The sequence below is a fragment of the Gossypium raimondii genome, chromosome 9 (assembly GCF_025698545.1).
Source record: "Gossypium raimondii isolate GPD5lz chromosome 9, ASM2569854v1, whole genome shotgun sequence".
Classification (NCBI taxonomy): Eukaryota; Viridiplantae; Streptophyta; class Magnoliopsida; order Malvales; family Malvaceae; genus Gossypium; species Gossypium raimondii.
Window position 1 is genome coordinate 1,759,467 of NC_068573.1, and position 13,030 is coordinate 1,772,496.

Here is a 13,030-nt window from a genome sequence, read left to right on the forward strand (position 1 = left end):
TGGCACAAGTTAGTGAGTTACACGGGCACGGGCATAGGCTGGACACAACTGTTGTCCCTATTTCGAATGCCCACACGGTCTAAGACACGAGCGTGTCTCTTGGCCGTGTGACCCCTGCAGTTTTGAAAATTTTATAAGTTTCTAAAAAATTCTCTGAATTTTTTATTTAGTCCTGATTTGTTTCTAATACATATTTTGGGCCTCGAAAGCTCGTATAAGGGACAATATATATGAATCTGATTGTTTTTGACATGAATGCTATAAGTTATGTAATGTTTTGAAATTTTTTGTCTATTTGATCTGTAAGTCCGATAATGCTTCGTAACCCTGTTCCGGCGATGGATACGAGTTAGGGGCGTTACATGTATTCTATTTTCATAAAAAAATTATTTTTTCTAATCCCAACTAGATATCCATATTGACATTTAAAACTCATTTTAACTGTCACGTCAGACTACCATTTGGGAGGTAACAAAACTTAATCTTAACGCCAGAGTGTCCACTTTATAACGATAACATAAGTGACTAAAATATAGCATTTCAAACATAAGTGACTAAAATGCAACCTAAGGCAAACAAATGTGACTATTTTGATAGTTTATCCTAAAATATACTATTTCAAATATATGTTTTTGAATTTATTCAATACTTTTTAATTTTGTTAGTAATTTTTCAATGTTTGATATAGAGTATTTAGTATAATTGTTAAACATGATCAAAATTAAATTAGGTATGTAAATGAAAAAGATAAAAATAAATGAAGAGAAATCTTGTCGAAGTCTAACCACCGTACTTACTTTCCAGTGTTACAAAAATCAAGGAATATAAAATTCATGGGTAATTAACACATAATAATATTTGATATAACTTTAATAAAACAAATATTTTAAGAAATAATCTCAAAACCTGCTTATATTGAAAATTAACTTTTAAAAGGAGTAATAAAAAAGGCCTCCAACCTTTCATTCGAAATTCAATTTTAATATAAATCAAAAGAGATTATTTAAATATAAAATATATAAATATAGAAAAAATAAAAGAAATATATTTGATGCACTATCGGTAAATAACGACACCTTATCATTAAATAAAATATAAAATAGTGAAAGGTTTATTATAAATAAATACTAATAATTTTATTTAAACATAATTAATTATAAATAAATATTAAAACTCCGAAACCTGATATCTGAAATAGTTAAAAGACATTATTTTCTTTTCTTGTCTTGTAAGTATTTTTAAACCTCCACAAATCAACAAGCATCTCGAAACCTGAAGTGGATTAGAAAGCAATTAATATTCTATTTCTATAAAAATAAAAGAAATTAATCCTAAGCAATTTCAATGATTTTCTTTTTTTTTCTTGTAATTATGAAGATAGATATCAAAAGTTTAGAGGAGAGTTGAAAATAAAACAATCATTTGACTACATAAATAAAGTGAATTTCTCTAAAATATATTGTTGGATCAAACAATATACATGTCAAAACAAAGTGCTGTATCAAGTAAAACTAAAACAAGTTGCAAGAACAAAGAGGGTAAAAGTATCATTGAGGTATCTGTACTAAGAGTCAAATTATATTTTACCTCATTTACTCTAAAAAGGGCAAATTAGCCCCTCTACGTTAAATCAGATAACAAATTAATCTTTTTTATTAAAAAATTCATCTATTTCTATGCAATATATGTCATATATGCTTCATTCTATAGCATGCTGACAGAATAACCAAACAATTACATATAGCATACTATATATGCTTCATTCTGACATATATGGACCAACTTTTACGGGTAGAAATAGGTGAAATTTATAACAGAATGACCAATTTGCTTTTTAATCTAATGTACAGAAATTAATTTTCCCGTTTTTTGAGTAGAGAAGGCAAAATGCAATCTAAATCTTAGTACAAGGGCCTCATGGTACTTTTACTGACCAAAGAGCTGCTTCTCATGTCTTCACATCTGATCAACTTTCAAGTTCAAGCACCTAAACTCAAAGTGGATTTCAAAGCTTTTTGCCTAAATGTCAAGTAACATATGCAAACAGAAAATTAAGACAAAAATGAATTGTAATGGTTTCTTACTGCCACTGAATGTAATATCACGACTATCAATATACTGGCGGCAGTCTTCTGGTTGCCGCCTTTGCTGGTCAGTTCTGCATGTAGGGTGGGACGCCTTAGCTGGTCATTGCTGCAAGGTTCCGTTAATATGCTGTTGTCGTGGTTGTGTTTCTCTTCTTATTCTCCATCTGAGGTATTCCACAAGAACTGAATTTGTACTAATTGCAATACCAAATCCAGTGAAGGACGACAGGAGGACCGAGAGAATTGGGTTCACAGCAAGCTGCATAATTCAAGGAATAAATTAGGAGCATAACTCCGATTGCTGATTGAGACTGAAAGAAAAATACAACAGGCAATTGCTGAAGGAACTTGGTTTTAAACTTACTACTGTATAAAAGATATGAGCAAACAGAATAACCATTGCAAACTGGAAGGAAGCATATGCCCATATGTAACTCCTGCTCACTGTCATCATCAGATGATAAATCTTTTAGAAAAAGAACTCATGAAATGATATCACGATGCCATGAAAAAAAAGGTGAAAAGGCCTCTTCAGTCCTCAATTTTGAAATTGAGCAAATTGGTCCTAGGGGTGTAAATAAACAGAATGTTTGATGAACTGTTCGTGAACCGTTCGTTTATTAAGCTAAATAAACGAGTACGAACAAAATTTTTATGTTCGTTTAATAAACGAATGAATGCAAAAAGAGGTGTGTTAGGTTCGTTTATATTCACGAACAAGCTCGTTTATTGGCTCATTTATTGACTCGTTTATTTATTAATGATATTTTCTTATAAAAATTCCTTTAGTATATATTAATAAAATTATCTTAAAACTCGTTTATTGTTCCATTAGTATATATTAATAAAATTATCTTGGTTTGTATTTTTTTCATTTATAATATAATTATTAATATTATTTGACTATTTTATATCTAAACAATATATGTGTGTATGTATTTATTGTTTGTTTGTTTATTATTTATTAACATTGTTCGTGAACATGTTCAATTATATGTTCATGAACATGTTCGTTTAATGTTTGTGAACATGTTCAATTAAGTTAAATGAACATGTTTGTGAACATTAAACAAATGAACATGAACACACATAATTCTAAATAAACGAAATGAACAAAAATTTGAAATTCTTAACGAACACAAACTGAACACAAACAAGCTTAAAAATAAACAAACAAACATGAAGAGGTTTGTTCGTTCAAGCTTGGTTTATTTATAGCCCTAATTGGCCCCTCTCAAAAAAATTAGAGCAATTTAATCCTTGTCAAACTCAAAAGTGAGCAACTAAGAACAAGTAAGCAGGGGGTTGATCTCTTTTGTTAATTGTACATAATTTTGATTGGTATAGTAACAAATTTAACCTTCAATATTTACATATTCCGTCATTTTGACCTTAATTCTAATAAATTCAACAAATTCAGCCTTAACATTTACATAAATGTTCCAGGATATATTTGTTAAATTAGGACCAAATTGACAAAATGTGTAAACTTTGAGAGATAAATTTATTATTATACCAATCAAAAACATTAATATCACGATTAATTGTCTTTAGTTGTTCACTTTCAAAATTGAATGGATTAAATTGCCTTGATTTTTTTGAGAGGGACCAATTTACTCAATTTAGAAATTGAGAGAGACTAGAGAAGTCCTTTTACCAGTAATGTTCAAACAGTTGGTATTCTAGGTGTTTCATTAGACCAGCGTAGTCAAGGGTGTAAGATGCACTCTAGGCATTAGAACCCTTATATTGCCTCAAGCGCAAGGTGCAAAAAAAGCACTAGTCTGATTGAAGTAAAGCGCAATCTGAGGTAAAATTTTCTTTTTATGTGTGCATAAAGCTTAAAACATAATAAACTCTAAAGTGTTCTCCAGTTTATAAGTCAATATGCATGATTTCTTTAGGATCCATCAAAGTATAGATTTGATACCATCGCTTTCTTACCAGAGAACGTAAAAGAAATTGAAGAGAACTCGAACTCCAATTAAGTTGGCTTTTATTATGCCTATCGCCTTAAAAAAAAGTGTGCCTAGGCACTAGGCGTGTGTTTGATCAAACAGGTCTCATCAGGAAGGGTCTGAGGCGCTTTTGTTGCCTAGTGCACTGCTTAGACAGATTGAATCTCATTGTTACATTAGAAATTTATAACAAGACTGAATCTCTTACATGTTCTATCATGTATATCCTGATTCTTATGGTTCTGTTGATATGGACAAACAATTCTACCAAAAGGAGGCATTGAAAAAAATGGTGGAAACTACAGGAAGCTCAAGGGAAACAAGACTTGGAACAAAGATCAAGCTTAATGAGACCATTGTCTACATAAAAACTAATTCCACTGACTAGTTCTATGTTTTTGTTTTGTTTCTGTAATAGACATATTCAAAATTGAAACACAACATATAAGCTTTGTGTTTACTCTTTTTTTTTTGTATTGGTAATGTAGATATTTCAAAATTGTGACAAGAGAATGCTAGTCCATTAGCTAGCAGAATGATCACAAATTCATGTAAAATTCCAGACTTTATAAAATAAAAATAACGAATAAACCTCAGCAAAGGAGAAAATATTAAGGATTCCTTTGTGGGCAAGACTGAAGTCAAAAGCACCAAAGATGGAATGAAGATAAATAGGTTTTAGTAATACTCCTAATTAGAACAATTTATATAGGAATCATTTTATTGAAATTAAAAAGTATTTAATTTTAGTTTCATTAATTGTAGTTTCTTATTCCACAAGTTAATTTTAGTTTCTTAGCCTACAAGAATAAAACCCTATGTAACCTCTATTTAAGGGTACAATTTTTAGTAATAAAATGAGATGGTAATTATACTAACTTACAAAGGTTTATGATTCTCTCTTTCTAACAAGTATTAAGGTTAGGAGCTCCCTTTGACGAGCTCCATATATCATTCATCATAGGTTATTTTCGTATTAGAAATAGCAACAAGGAGAAGGCTCTCTCAATCGAAGAAACTTTCCCATGAATCATCCGATGATTCAGATCCATAACCTGTCACCTTAACAACTTGGAATTAGACACAACAGGTGATTCCAGCGGCAAAGAAGAGCTGAGTGTTTTGTTTGAGGCAAGATTGGTAGAAGCTGAGTCATGAATGACAACATGCATCTCAGAAACCAAGTCCAAACTGATTAATTTGTTGCAACAATTGTCGCTACAACTAAAATAACTTCTTATTGGTTCCAACCAAAACCGAGGAAGGGAGTGATGGGGTTATTGATAGTAGTAACTAGTATGAAAGTCATCTTTACAGATTGGATAACTGATCAAAAACCAATGGTAGGCCTGGCATGGTGCTGTGGTACTCAAAGCTGGATTTCCAACCTTTGATGGGTTAGAGGACCCATTGATTTGGTTATGATAATGTGGAGAAAACTTTTGACCCACCCGTTTAGGTCAAATGGTTAACTTGAAAAAGATTGGAACAGTTGAGGAGTATCAATTTCAATCTCAAGGGATGTTAGCATGTGCTAGTACAAAGCGAGTGGACCAATAGGTTGACTTGTTTACCATAGGATTAATGGGCTCAATTAGGCCTCATGGTGAAAATGCAAAATCCCCCAAAACTTGTTCAGGCAATGAATTCGGCATGAGGCTTTAAGAAGCCGCCACAACTAGCAAGAGCAACAGGCATTTTTAAGGGTGTTCATTTGGTTAACCGACCCGAAATAACATTAACTGAATTAATCGACTTTTCAAAATTTTTAACCGTTAACCGAACCGAAATTTTTCGGTTAATTTAGTCGGTTAACCGAAAATTATATATTTTTTATTTTTGGTTAAAAATTAACCGAATTAACCGAATTAACCGGATTACCCGAATTAACCGAATTAAATCACTACATAATTAAATTATTTTTAGACTTTTAGACTTTAGTTTTAGAATTTTATTTTTATTTATTAAATTATTTGTAATTTTTATGATTGGGTTGGGTTGGGTAATTGGATTGGGTTGAATACTTGGGTTTAGATTGCGTTTAGGTGAATAGTGAGCCTATTTATATATTATAATTTTATTTATTAATTTTTTCGGTTAAACCGAAAAAATTCGATTAACCGACCGGTTTCGAACCGAATTAACCGTTAACCGAAAAATTAAAAAATAATTAACCGACCTCCGACCGAAAAAATTCGGTTAACCGACCGATTAACCGAATTCAGTCGGTTAACCGAAGTTTTTCGGTTTTACCCGAATTTTGCACACCCTTAGGCATGTTAAGAGAAAATTGGCAACACACAGGCTTGAATACTAAAGACACCAACACTGCAACGACAATTCCCCTTTTTGTTGTGAAAAACAAATTTGGGAATGGTAGGGTGACAACAATAGGGTTAAGTCTAAGTAGTGTGATCCCTGATTTTGTTAACTTGAGCAGGGATGGCATAACGAAGAGATAGGGGTCTTTGCTACAATTGTGATGAACTATACTCATTTGGGCATCAATGTAAAAAATTATTTTGGTTAGAGATAAAGGATCCTGACGATGTTGTGCAGAACCAAGATGAAAGTAGGGGAACTGAATATCCTTGCATGCGACAACGGGCAAAAATTATGCACAAACTATGCAACCTGAGCTTGTGAACAATCTCTTTTTCCAAGAAGGGACTAATGTTATGGATGCCTTTGAGGGCAAGACAAGAAGTCAAAAGTACCAAAGATGATATGAAGATAAATAACTTTTAGTAATATTCCTAGGAAGTATTTTATTGCAAATAAAAGCACTTAATTTAGTTTCTTTAATTATAGTTTCTTATTCTACAAGTTAATTTTAGTTTCTTAGTCTACAAGAATAAAACCTTATAAAACCTCTATTTAAGTAGACAATTCTTAGTAATAAAATAAGACACTAATTATTCTAATTTATAGTGGTTTATGACTCTCTTTCTAAAAATTCTTAAGGTTAGGAGCCCCAAATTTCCTTGTGTTATTCATCATAGGTTATTCTTGTGGTAGAAATCGCAACAAAAGGAAGGCTCTCTCAATTGAAGCCAACTTTCTCATGAATCATCCAGTGACTCAATCCATTACCTGTGACCTTAACAGTAAATTTCATACATTTTCTCAATCAAGAAATGATATACTCACCCATTGTGGAAGCAATCATGGAGGAAAGAAGACCTAAAGCACAGGAGAATGGTAATGAGATGGCTAGAGCACGAGGACCCAAATCAGACACCTGCATATGTTGAAAAATTTTAAAACCACAAATCAACTTGTACCATAAAAGAAAATTGTTGAAAATTAATATGTTAAAATGGAAGAAAATGCCCAAATGTGCTGATATAAAAGCTTAAAAATGAAGCATGCATGTTGAGACTTCTTACAGTGCCTTTAACATCAAAATTTTTATAACTTCTAGAGAATAGTTTCAAATGAAAAGAAAGACTTGGTGCAGCAAAAGAAACATCATTACGCAGCCAGTAATATTTTATTTGATGGAAAGTCCTTAGACATTTCAGAGTTCTGTTAGGACAAGAGCAACTATGGACTTAGTAGTCTGCTACTTAGCTTAATGTTTGGTAGCAAAGAACCAAACTGTATTGCTGAAAAGCGAATGAGACAGAAGAAAAAATTCTAGGTAGACAATTTGGGCAATAACAGCATCATGATTAAGAAAGTTCTAGCACCTTAAGCAGATTTTTACACAGTTATTTAAATATTATCAGTCAAAGGATCAAAGAACGAAATAATGATATTCTCATCCAGGTTATAGCAAGGCATTTTCTCGCAGGATTTTGGGTTCATATGCATATAGAAATGCTACCAATACATGCAGTGAGAAAGAAATGATTTAGTTGGCAGTGCAGGCAATCAGAAGTATTCAGCTGATTTGGTTCTTTTGAAAGTGAGGAAAGATTGTATTAGCTATGACACATGTTTTATAATACAACTAGATGTCATCACAAAACAGTGATAAACATACCATCTAATGGCTGCTATTGAAAGATAAAAGAAAATATGGACAACAGGGCAATTACTGCAGCACAGCATATATAAGTGAACAATGCTTACCAGAAGTTGTTCAAGGAAACAGAAGTAAGCCAGTATGCTGACCATGACGAGAACTGGTATATCCTGCCAGACCCTATTGATCAAACAACAAGCGGAACACTGCTGTTATTAACTCCGAAATCAATTTAAGTATGCAAAAATAGAAACATAGATATTACAGATATAGACTACTCATAATGACCCAAAACTTATCTTCTTTAGTCTGAATGGTTACACAACTAAATGAAAGATGTGGCATACACATTGTAATTACAACAAGGGGAAATCAGCCAACCTAAAATGGATACGGTTAAATGGCCTTATGATGTCATTTTGCAATATTTAGTACCAGATTTTGGGTCATCGAAAAATGAAACATCCAATCTGATGCTTCGAAGTTTGGCTCTCATTATTTATGGCCTTTCATTTCCCTTTAACATGGCCATCCATAAAAGTCACATACATTTTAACATTTTAAATAAGTATAATAAAGATTAATAATTTTTTTTTAAAATTACCTTAAAGGCTCACCCTAATTTTGCCTTCTTCTGGACACCTAACTCCAATCTGTCATTAAACAGCCAAGGTAAAAAACTACTCCAAAACTACCTGGATAGGCTTATTATCTTTCTCCTGTTTCACCAATGTAGATGGTGTGACAAATTCTACTAAAGATAACAAACCAATCAATGAAGTACATAAAGTTACTAGGTAAAAGCCCTGACTAAACTAAACACAAAATTACCAAAATATATTTGCTGTCTAAACAAAATATAAACCGGGAAGGAAATTATCAAGGTCCCAATCAGAATAACAGTCAGAGGATTTTTATTTGAAACCTACAACAAGCACTCATGAAACAAAAAGCTATCTAAAACTTTGGAAAGGCAAACTTGCCTGTAACCAGAAACTTGAGCCTGCTGTGGCACAGTCGGAGGTCGTCTGATAACAATCCTTGGATCATTCACTTTCAATAAAGTTACAGGGAGATTCTGAACATCTTGCTTGCAGACATCACATGTCTTGTTTCCTTTGATGCTAAACCACTTCACTGCACAGTCTTTGTGAGCAAGTGCAAGCTCTCCTTTACAGCTACACTCCATCTTCAGAGTCTCACCTCCTTCACCCAGCTCAACCAAGCAAATCCTGCATACTGCTTCTTCTTCAGGAATGTCTTCACCTGCATCTTCACTAGCTGAGAACATGTCAAAAAGTTCGTAAATTATATCTATATCTAGGACAACAATTGTATGGTAAAAGTGATAATGAGATAGAATAACATATTAGTAGACAGGGCCTAACATGGCCTACCTCACATTGACTTATTGAAGTATGAAAACTCTAAGTAGTAATGTCTAAAGATGCAATCTTAATAACGCACCTCAAACATTTGTAATCAGAACTGGTCAGATAATAAAGCACCTCAAACATGACCACAACAAGATCATATTAAAGGCTAGTTCTTCGTTGCTGTTGAAATGTGCTATGAAGAACTTTTGAAAAGTTTGGTTTAAGTGTTTAGTATTGCTGTCAAAAAGTGCTTTTGAGAAATAAAATGTTCATTTTAGACTTGTTATTGTAAAGTACAAAAATATGCATTTAAATGATGTTAAAGTTCATTAATATTATGATATTTCAATAAAAAAATATAAGAAAATAATATTATTAATATTTTGATATATGAAATATAAATTTTAAATATTCTTTAAGCAAATAATATGAATTGTTTGTAAAATTTAATTTGAATATATAAACTATATTTTAAATATTAAAAAATAATTGTTACAAATTCAAATATATAATGTTATATATTTGAAATAAATTTCAATAGGAAATAATTTTATACCCAATATAAATATTACATAATATACATTGGATTATAAATGAGGGATAAAAATGTCATTTGACTCCAAAAGTGCTTTTTTCTAGCTTTTGCGTTTGGGTTCAAATGCACCCTAGACTTCAAAAGCACCTTGTTCTTTATTGCTTACAGTGCAAAAAGTGCTTTTGGCTCTAAAAGTACTTCTGTAATGCAATGAAGAAACCACCCTATGCTCTCAAAGTCAAAGACCAGAATGGTATAAGGCTCCAAATAAATAGTTGAATCTATCCTTAAATGTTTTACAACCATATGGCATACAGAACCTCATTTCATAAGTTTCGTGACTGAAGCAACCAAAGCACCTCTAGAATTTCCTTGGGTGAAACCAGACAAGAATTAGCATACAGGTCCTCCATCCGCAGGAATGAAGTTCATTCCAAAACATTAAATTTGACAAAAAAGGAGAAAACATCCAACTATAACTAAGACAGTTTGCATACAAAAGGAGAGAAGACAAAGAAAAACATAAGATTGAATATTTTGTAAAGAGTTAAATATTTGAACCAAATCAATCATCTAAATTTAGTAAACAAGTTGATGTTATTGATTAAAATTTGAGGATAAGAAAGTTAGCACCTACTAATTTCTGTTGATGGGGCATCATCTGGCAAGGAACCCTCAAGTGCTGCAGGACGAGGAGTTGCTGAAATTACACGGACCAAACCTCTTCCAGAATCTGCTCGTCTTACACTTATAGGTTTAACATTAACTGGTACTGACAATGAGCGTGTCATACTATGTGGCTGAACTACTGAGTTCTGTAGGCAAAAAGCATCCTTTTTAAATAGCATAAAGAAATATTTAGGGGCATAGATATTCGTTCAGTGAATTCCTAGTTGCACCCTAAAATGACCATAAAGTATCAATAAGCACCAGAACTAAGTCGCAAATGACACAAAAAGCACTTACAGTAACATGAGACTGAGCATCTATATGTCTTTCCGGTATAGGCTTTGGACCTGAATACGCAATTGGTGTAACTGGTAAAGAATGTGCTACCTTTTTTGAAGGGAACAAAACTTTGTTGAGAGAAAATGACCTTGACGTAGAAGGCTTCTCCATAGAACTATCAGAAGGAGGTGTCTCTGGAACTAAAAGAACCATCTTCTCACCTTTTTGGCACAAATTATTTACCCTAAAACTCCTTTGTGGAAGAAGATTTCTAACAGAGGATCTGATTTTAGCTGAATGGGGTCTAGGAGGCAGCCCTGCTTTAGTCGAGCTAGGACTTGGGTCAGAAGGAATATCTACAGTTGTAAAATCATAGAAAGAACTTTCCAAAGACCTCAAAGGTATTTGCAAAGAGGAGAGATTTGGTCGCCTAGACTGATGAACCAAAGAGACTTCTATACTTTTCTCCATTTCAATGCATACCTACAATCCATCACAACCTTCCATAAATATCAAAATTGTATCAAGCAACAATGAGTTGGAAAGAAAATAAGCGAAAACAAAAACTACAGACACCATTTCAACAGCAATGTATATGTTATTTGACACTACACAAACCACAATGAAAGCTTTAGAAAGAAGCTTAACATATAGCTATGACCAGGGATTAAGATTGCAGTCCTGGATGCATTTTTGGTTGTCACGTTTATCACAGTTGATGACATAACGAATACTATCACAATCAATTGGTGAATATCGATATGGAGAGACCCAAAACTTCAAAATGGCAGCCCTAACATCGAGTTCCAACCAACATTTAAATCTATGGCTAGTTATTGATAGAACAATTGGTAAATAAAGTGCAAAAATAAACCTAGATCACATTCATTGTATTTGGAAATCATAAAGTACAATTTTTACAATCAATATGAGGGTTGGGCACTTTTCCTGTTAATTTATTATTCCAAAACGATAAACAGTGCTTCCGACAACATGAAGAAATTCAGATTTGGTCATATCAACAAAGCAGTGGGAAGGTTTCCAAGCAAAACTTTACTCAAATTTTGGGAAACTCTAATAGATTGTGTTTTGTAGGTATTCCAAACACAAGGAAATAGAAATTCTAATAGAGCTTGAAACAACAAATCATCCTCCTACTACTCATTTAAAACCAAAATCCCATAAATTTGTTATTTACTACTCACAAACACCAATTATAAATAAACGGAAGGTGGGACAAAATATCAGTAATCTTCAAATAAGGTCCTCCGCATCAAGCCTAATCTAAGAGTGGCGCACATGAACAAAAATTAAATAGATCAAAATTTTGTTTTTTTGGTTCATCTCATCTATTTTATAATATTATGAAATAAAAAAATCATTTGAACAAGGAAACAAAACAAGTTGTAAGCTAAATCCAGTAAAATTTCACCAAAACTAGATCAAACGAAGCTTGATTCCAATCAATTACAAATATAAAAAAAAAAAAAAATTGGCTGGCAACCGGGTTGGTGAAAAAAAATCACCAGTTAGCAATTTATAATAACAACAATAATAATAATAAGTAAAATACCTGAGCATGATTTGAAGGATCTGACGAAGAAGAAGATGCTTCACTGCGTTGATGTTCAGCAACTGAATTCTCCATCACCTCCTCCCCTTCCCAGTTTCCTTCTTCTTCACTCCTAAATAGACCGGTCATACTTCCTACAGTTAAAAATAAATATAATAAAATATAATGATTAAATTCATTAGCCGTCCTAGTCCAAATTGGTCAGTTCATTTTCAAAAGCCACTCAACCTTCTTTAATAAACAATTCCAAAAAGACATCAGTTTGACGTTTTGTTTTTTCTGTATTAGAATACCAAAATATAAATATATAATAATTTTTAATTTTAATTAGAATTTTTATAAATTAAATTTAAATAATTAAAAATATAATATGGATGAGAAATATTATTTAAAGTATCAACAGGGAAGCTTCTATAAATATGTACTCCATATTCCTCAAAATGCTAAACAAAATTATCATCTATATTTCTAAAACATAAATTTAAAGGGCAAGTTAGCCAAAAAAAAAAAAAAAGAAGAAGCTAGTTTTAAAATTTAATAAGCTAAGTAGGTGATTATTTTTTTCCAAATTTAGGAAATTAAA

At 32.2% G+C, this 13,030-nt stretch overlaps 1 protein-coding gene across 1 annotated transcript; it reads right to left on the reverse strand.

Moving 5' to 3' along the window:
- Positions 1–1,635: 1,635 nt before the first annotated feature.
- Positions 1,636–12,709, reverse strand: LOC105798092 (uncharacterized). Its single transcript, XM_012628002.2, has 9 exons — positions 12,676–12,709; positions 12,448–12,581; positions 10,893–11,357; positions 10,564–10,741; positions 8,999–9,296; positions 8,123–8,195; positions 7,196–7,286; positions 2,452–2,531; positions 1,636–2,346 (listed from the first exon to the last, which is right to left on the reverse strand). Exons 2-9 carry the CDS (start codon positions 12,574–12,576, stop codon positions 2,188–2,190), a joined length of 1,473 nt encoding a protein of 490 aa, XP_012483456.1. The 5' UTR covers positions 12,577–12,581; positions 12,676–12,709; the 3' UTR covers positions 1,636–2,187.
- Between the last annotated feature and the right edge of the window lie 321 nt (positions 12,710–13,030).

Bases quoted from the DNA above. Each gene is read 5' to 3' on its own strand.
- LOC105798092 (XM_012628002.2), bottom strand. From the start codon at position 12,576: ATGACCGGTCTATTTAGGAGTGAAGAAGAAGGAAACTGGGAAGGGGAG. The intron at 11,358-12,447 runs GTATTTTACTTA...GATGGATTGTAG, and splicing joins ATCCTTCAAATCATGCTCAG to GTATGCATTGAAATGGAGAA. The intron at 10,742-10,892 runs GTAAGTGCTTTT...TTTTGCCTACAG, and splicing joins ATGCTCAGTCTCATGTTACT to AACTCAGTAGTTCAGCCACA.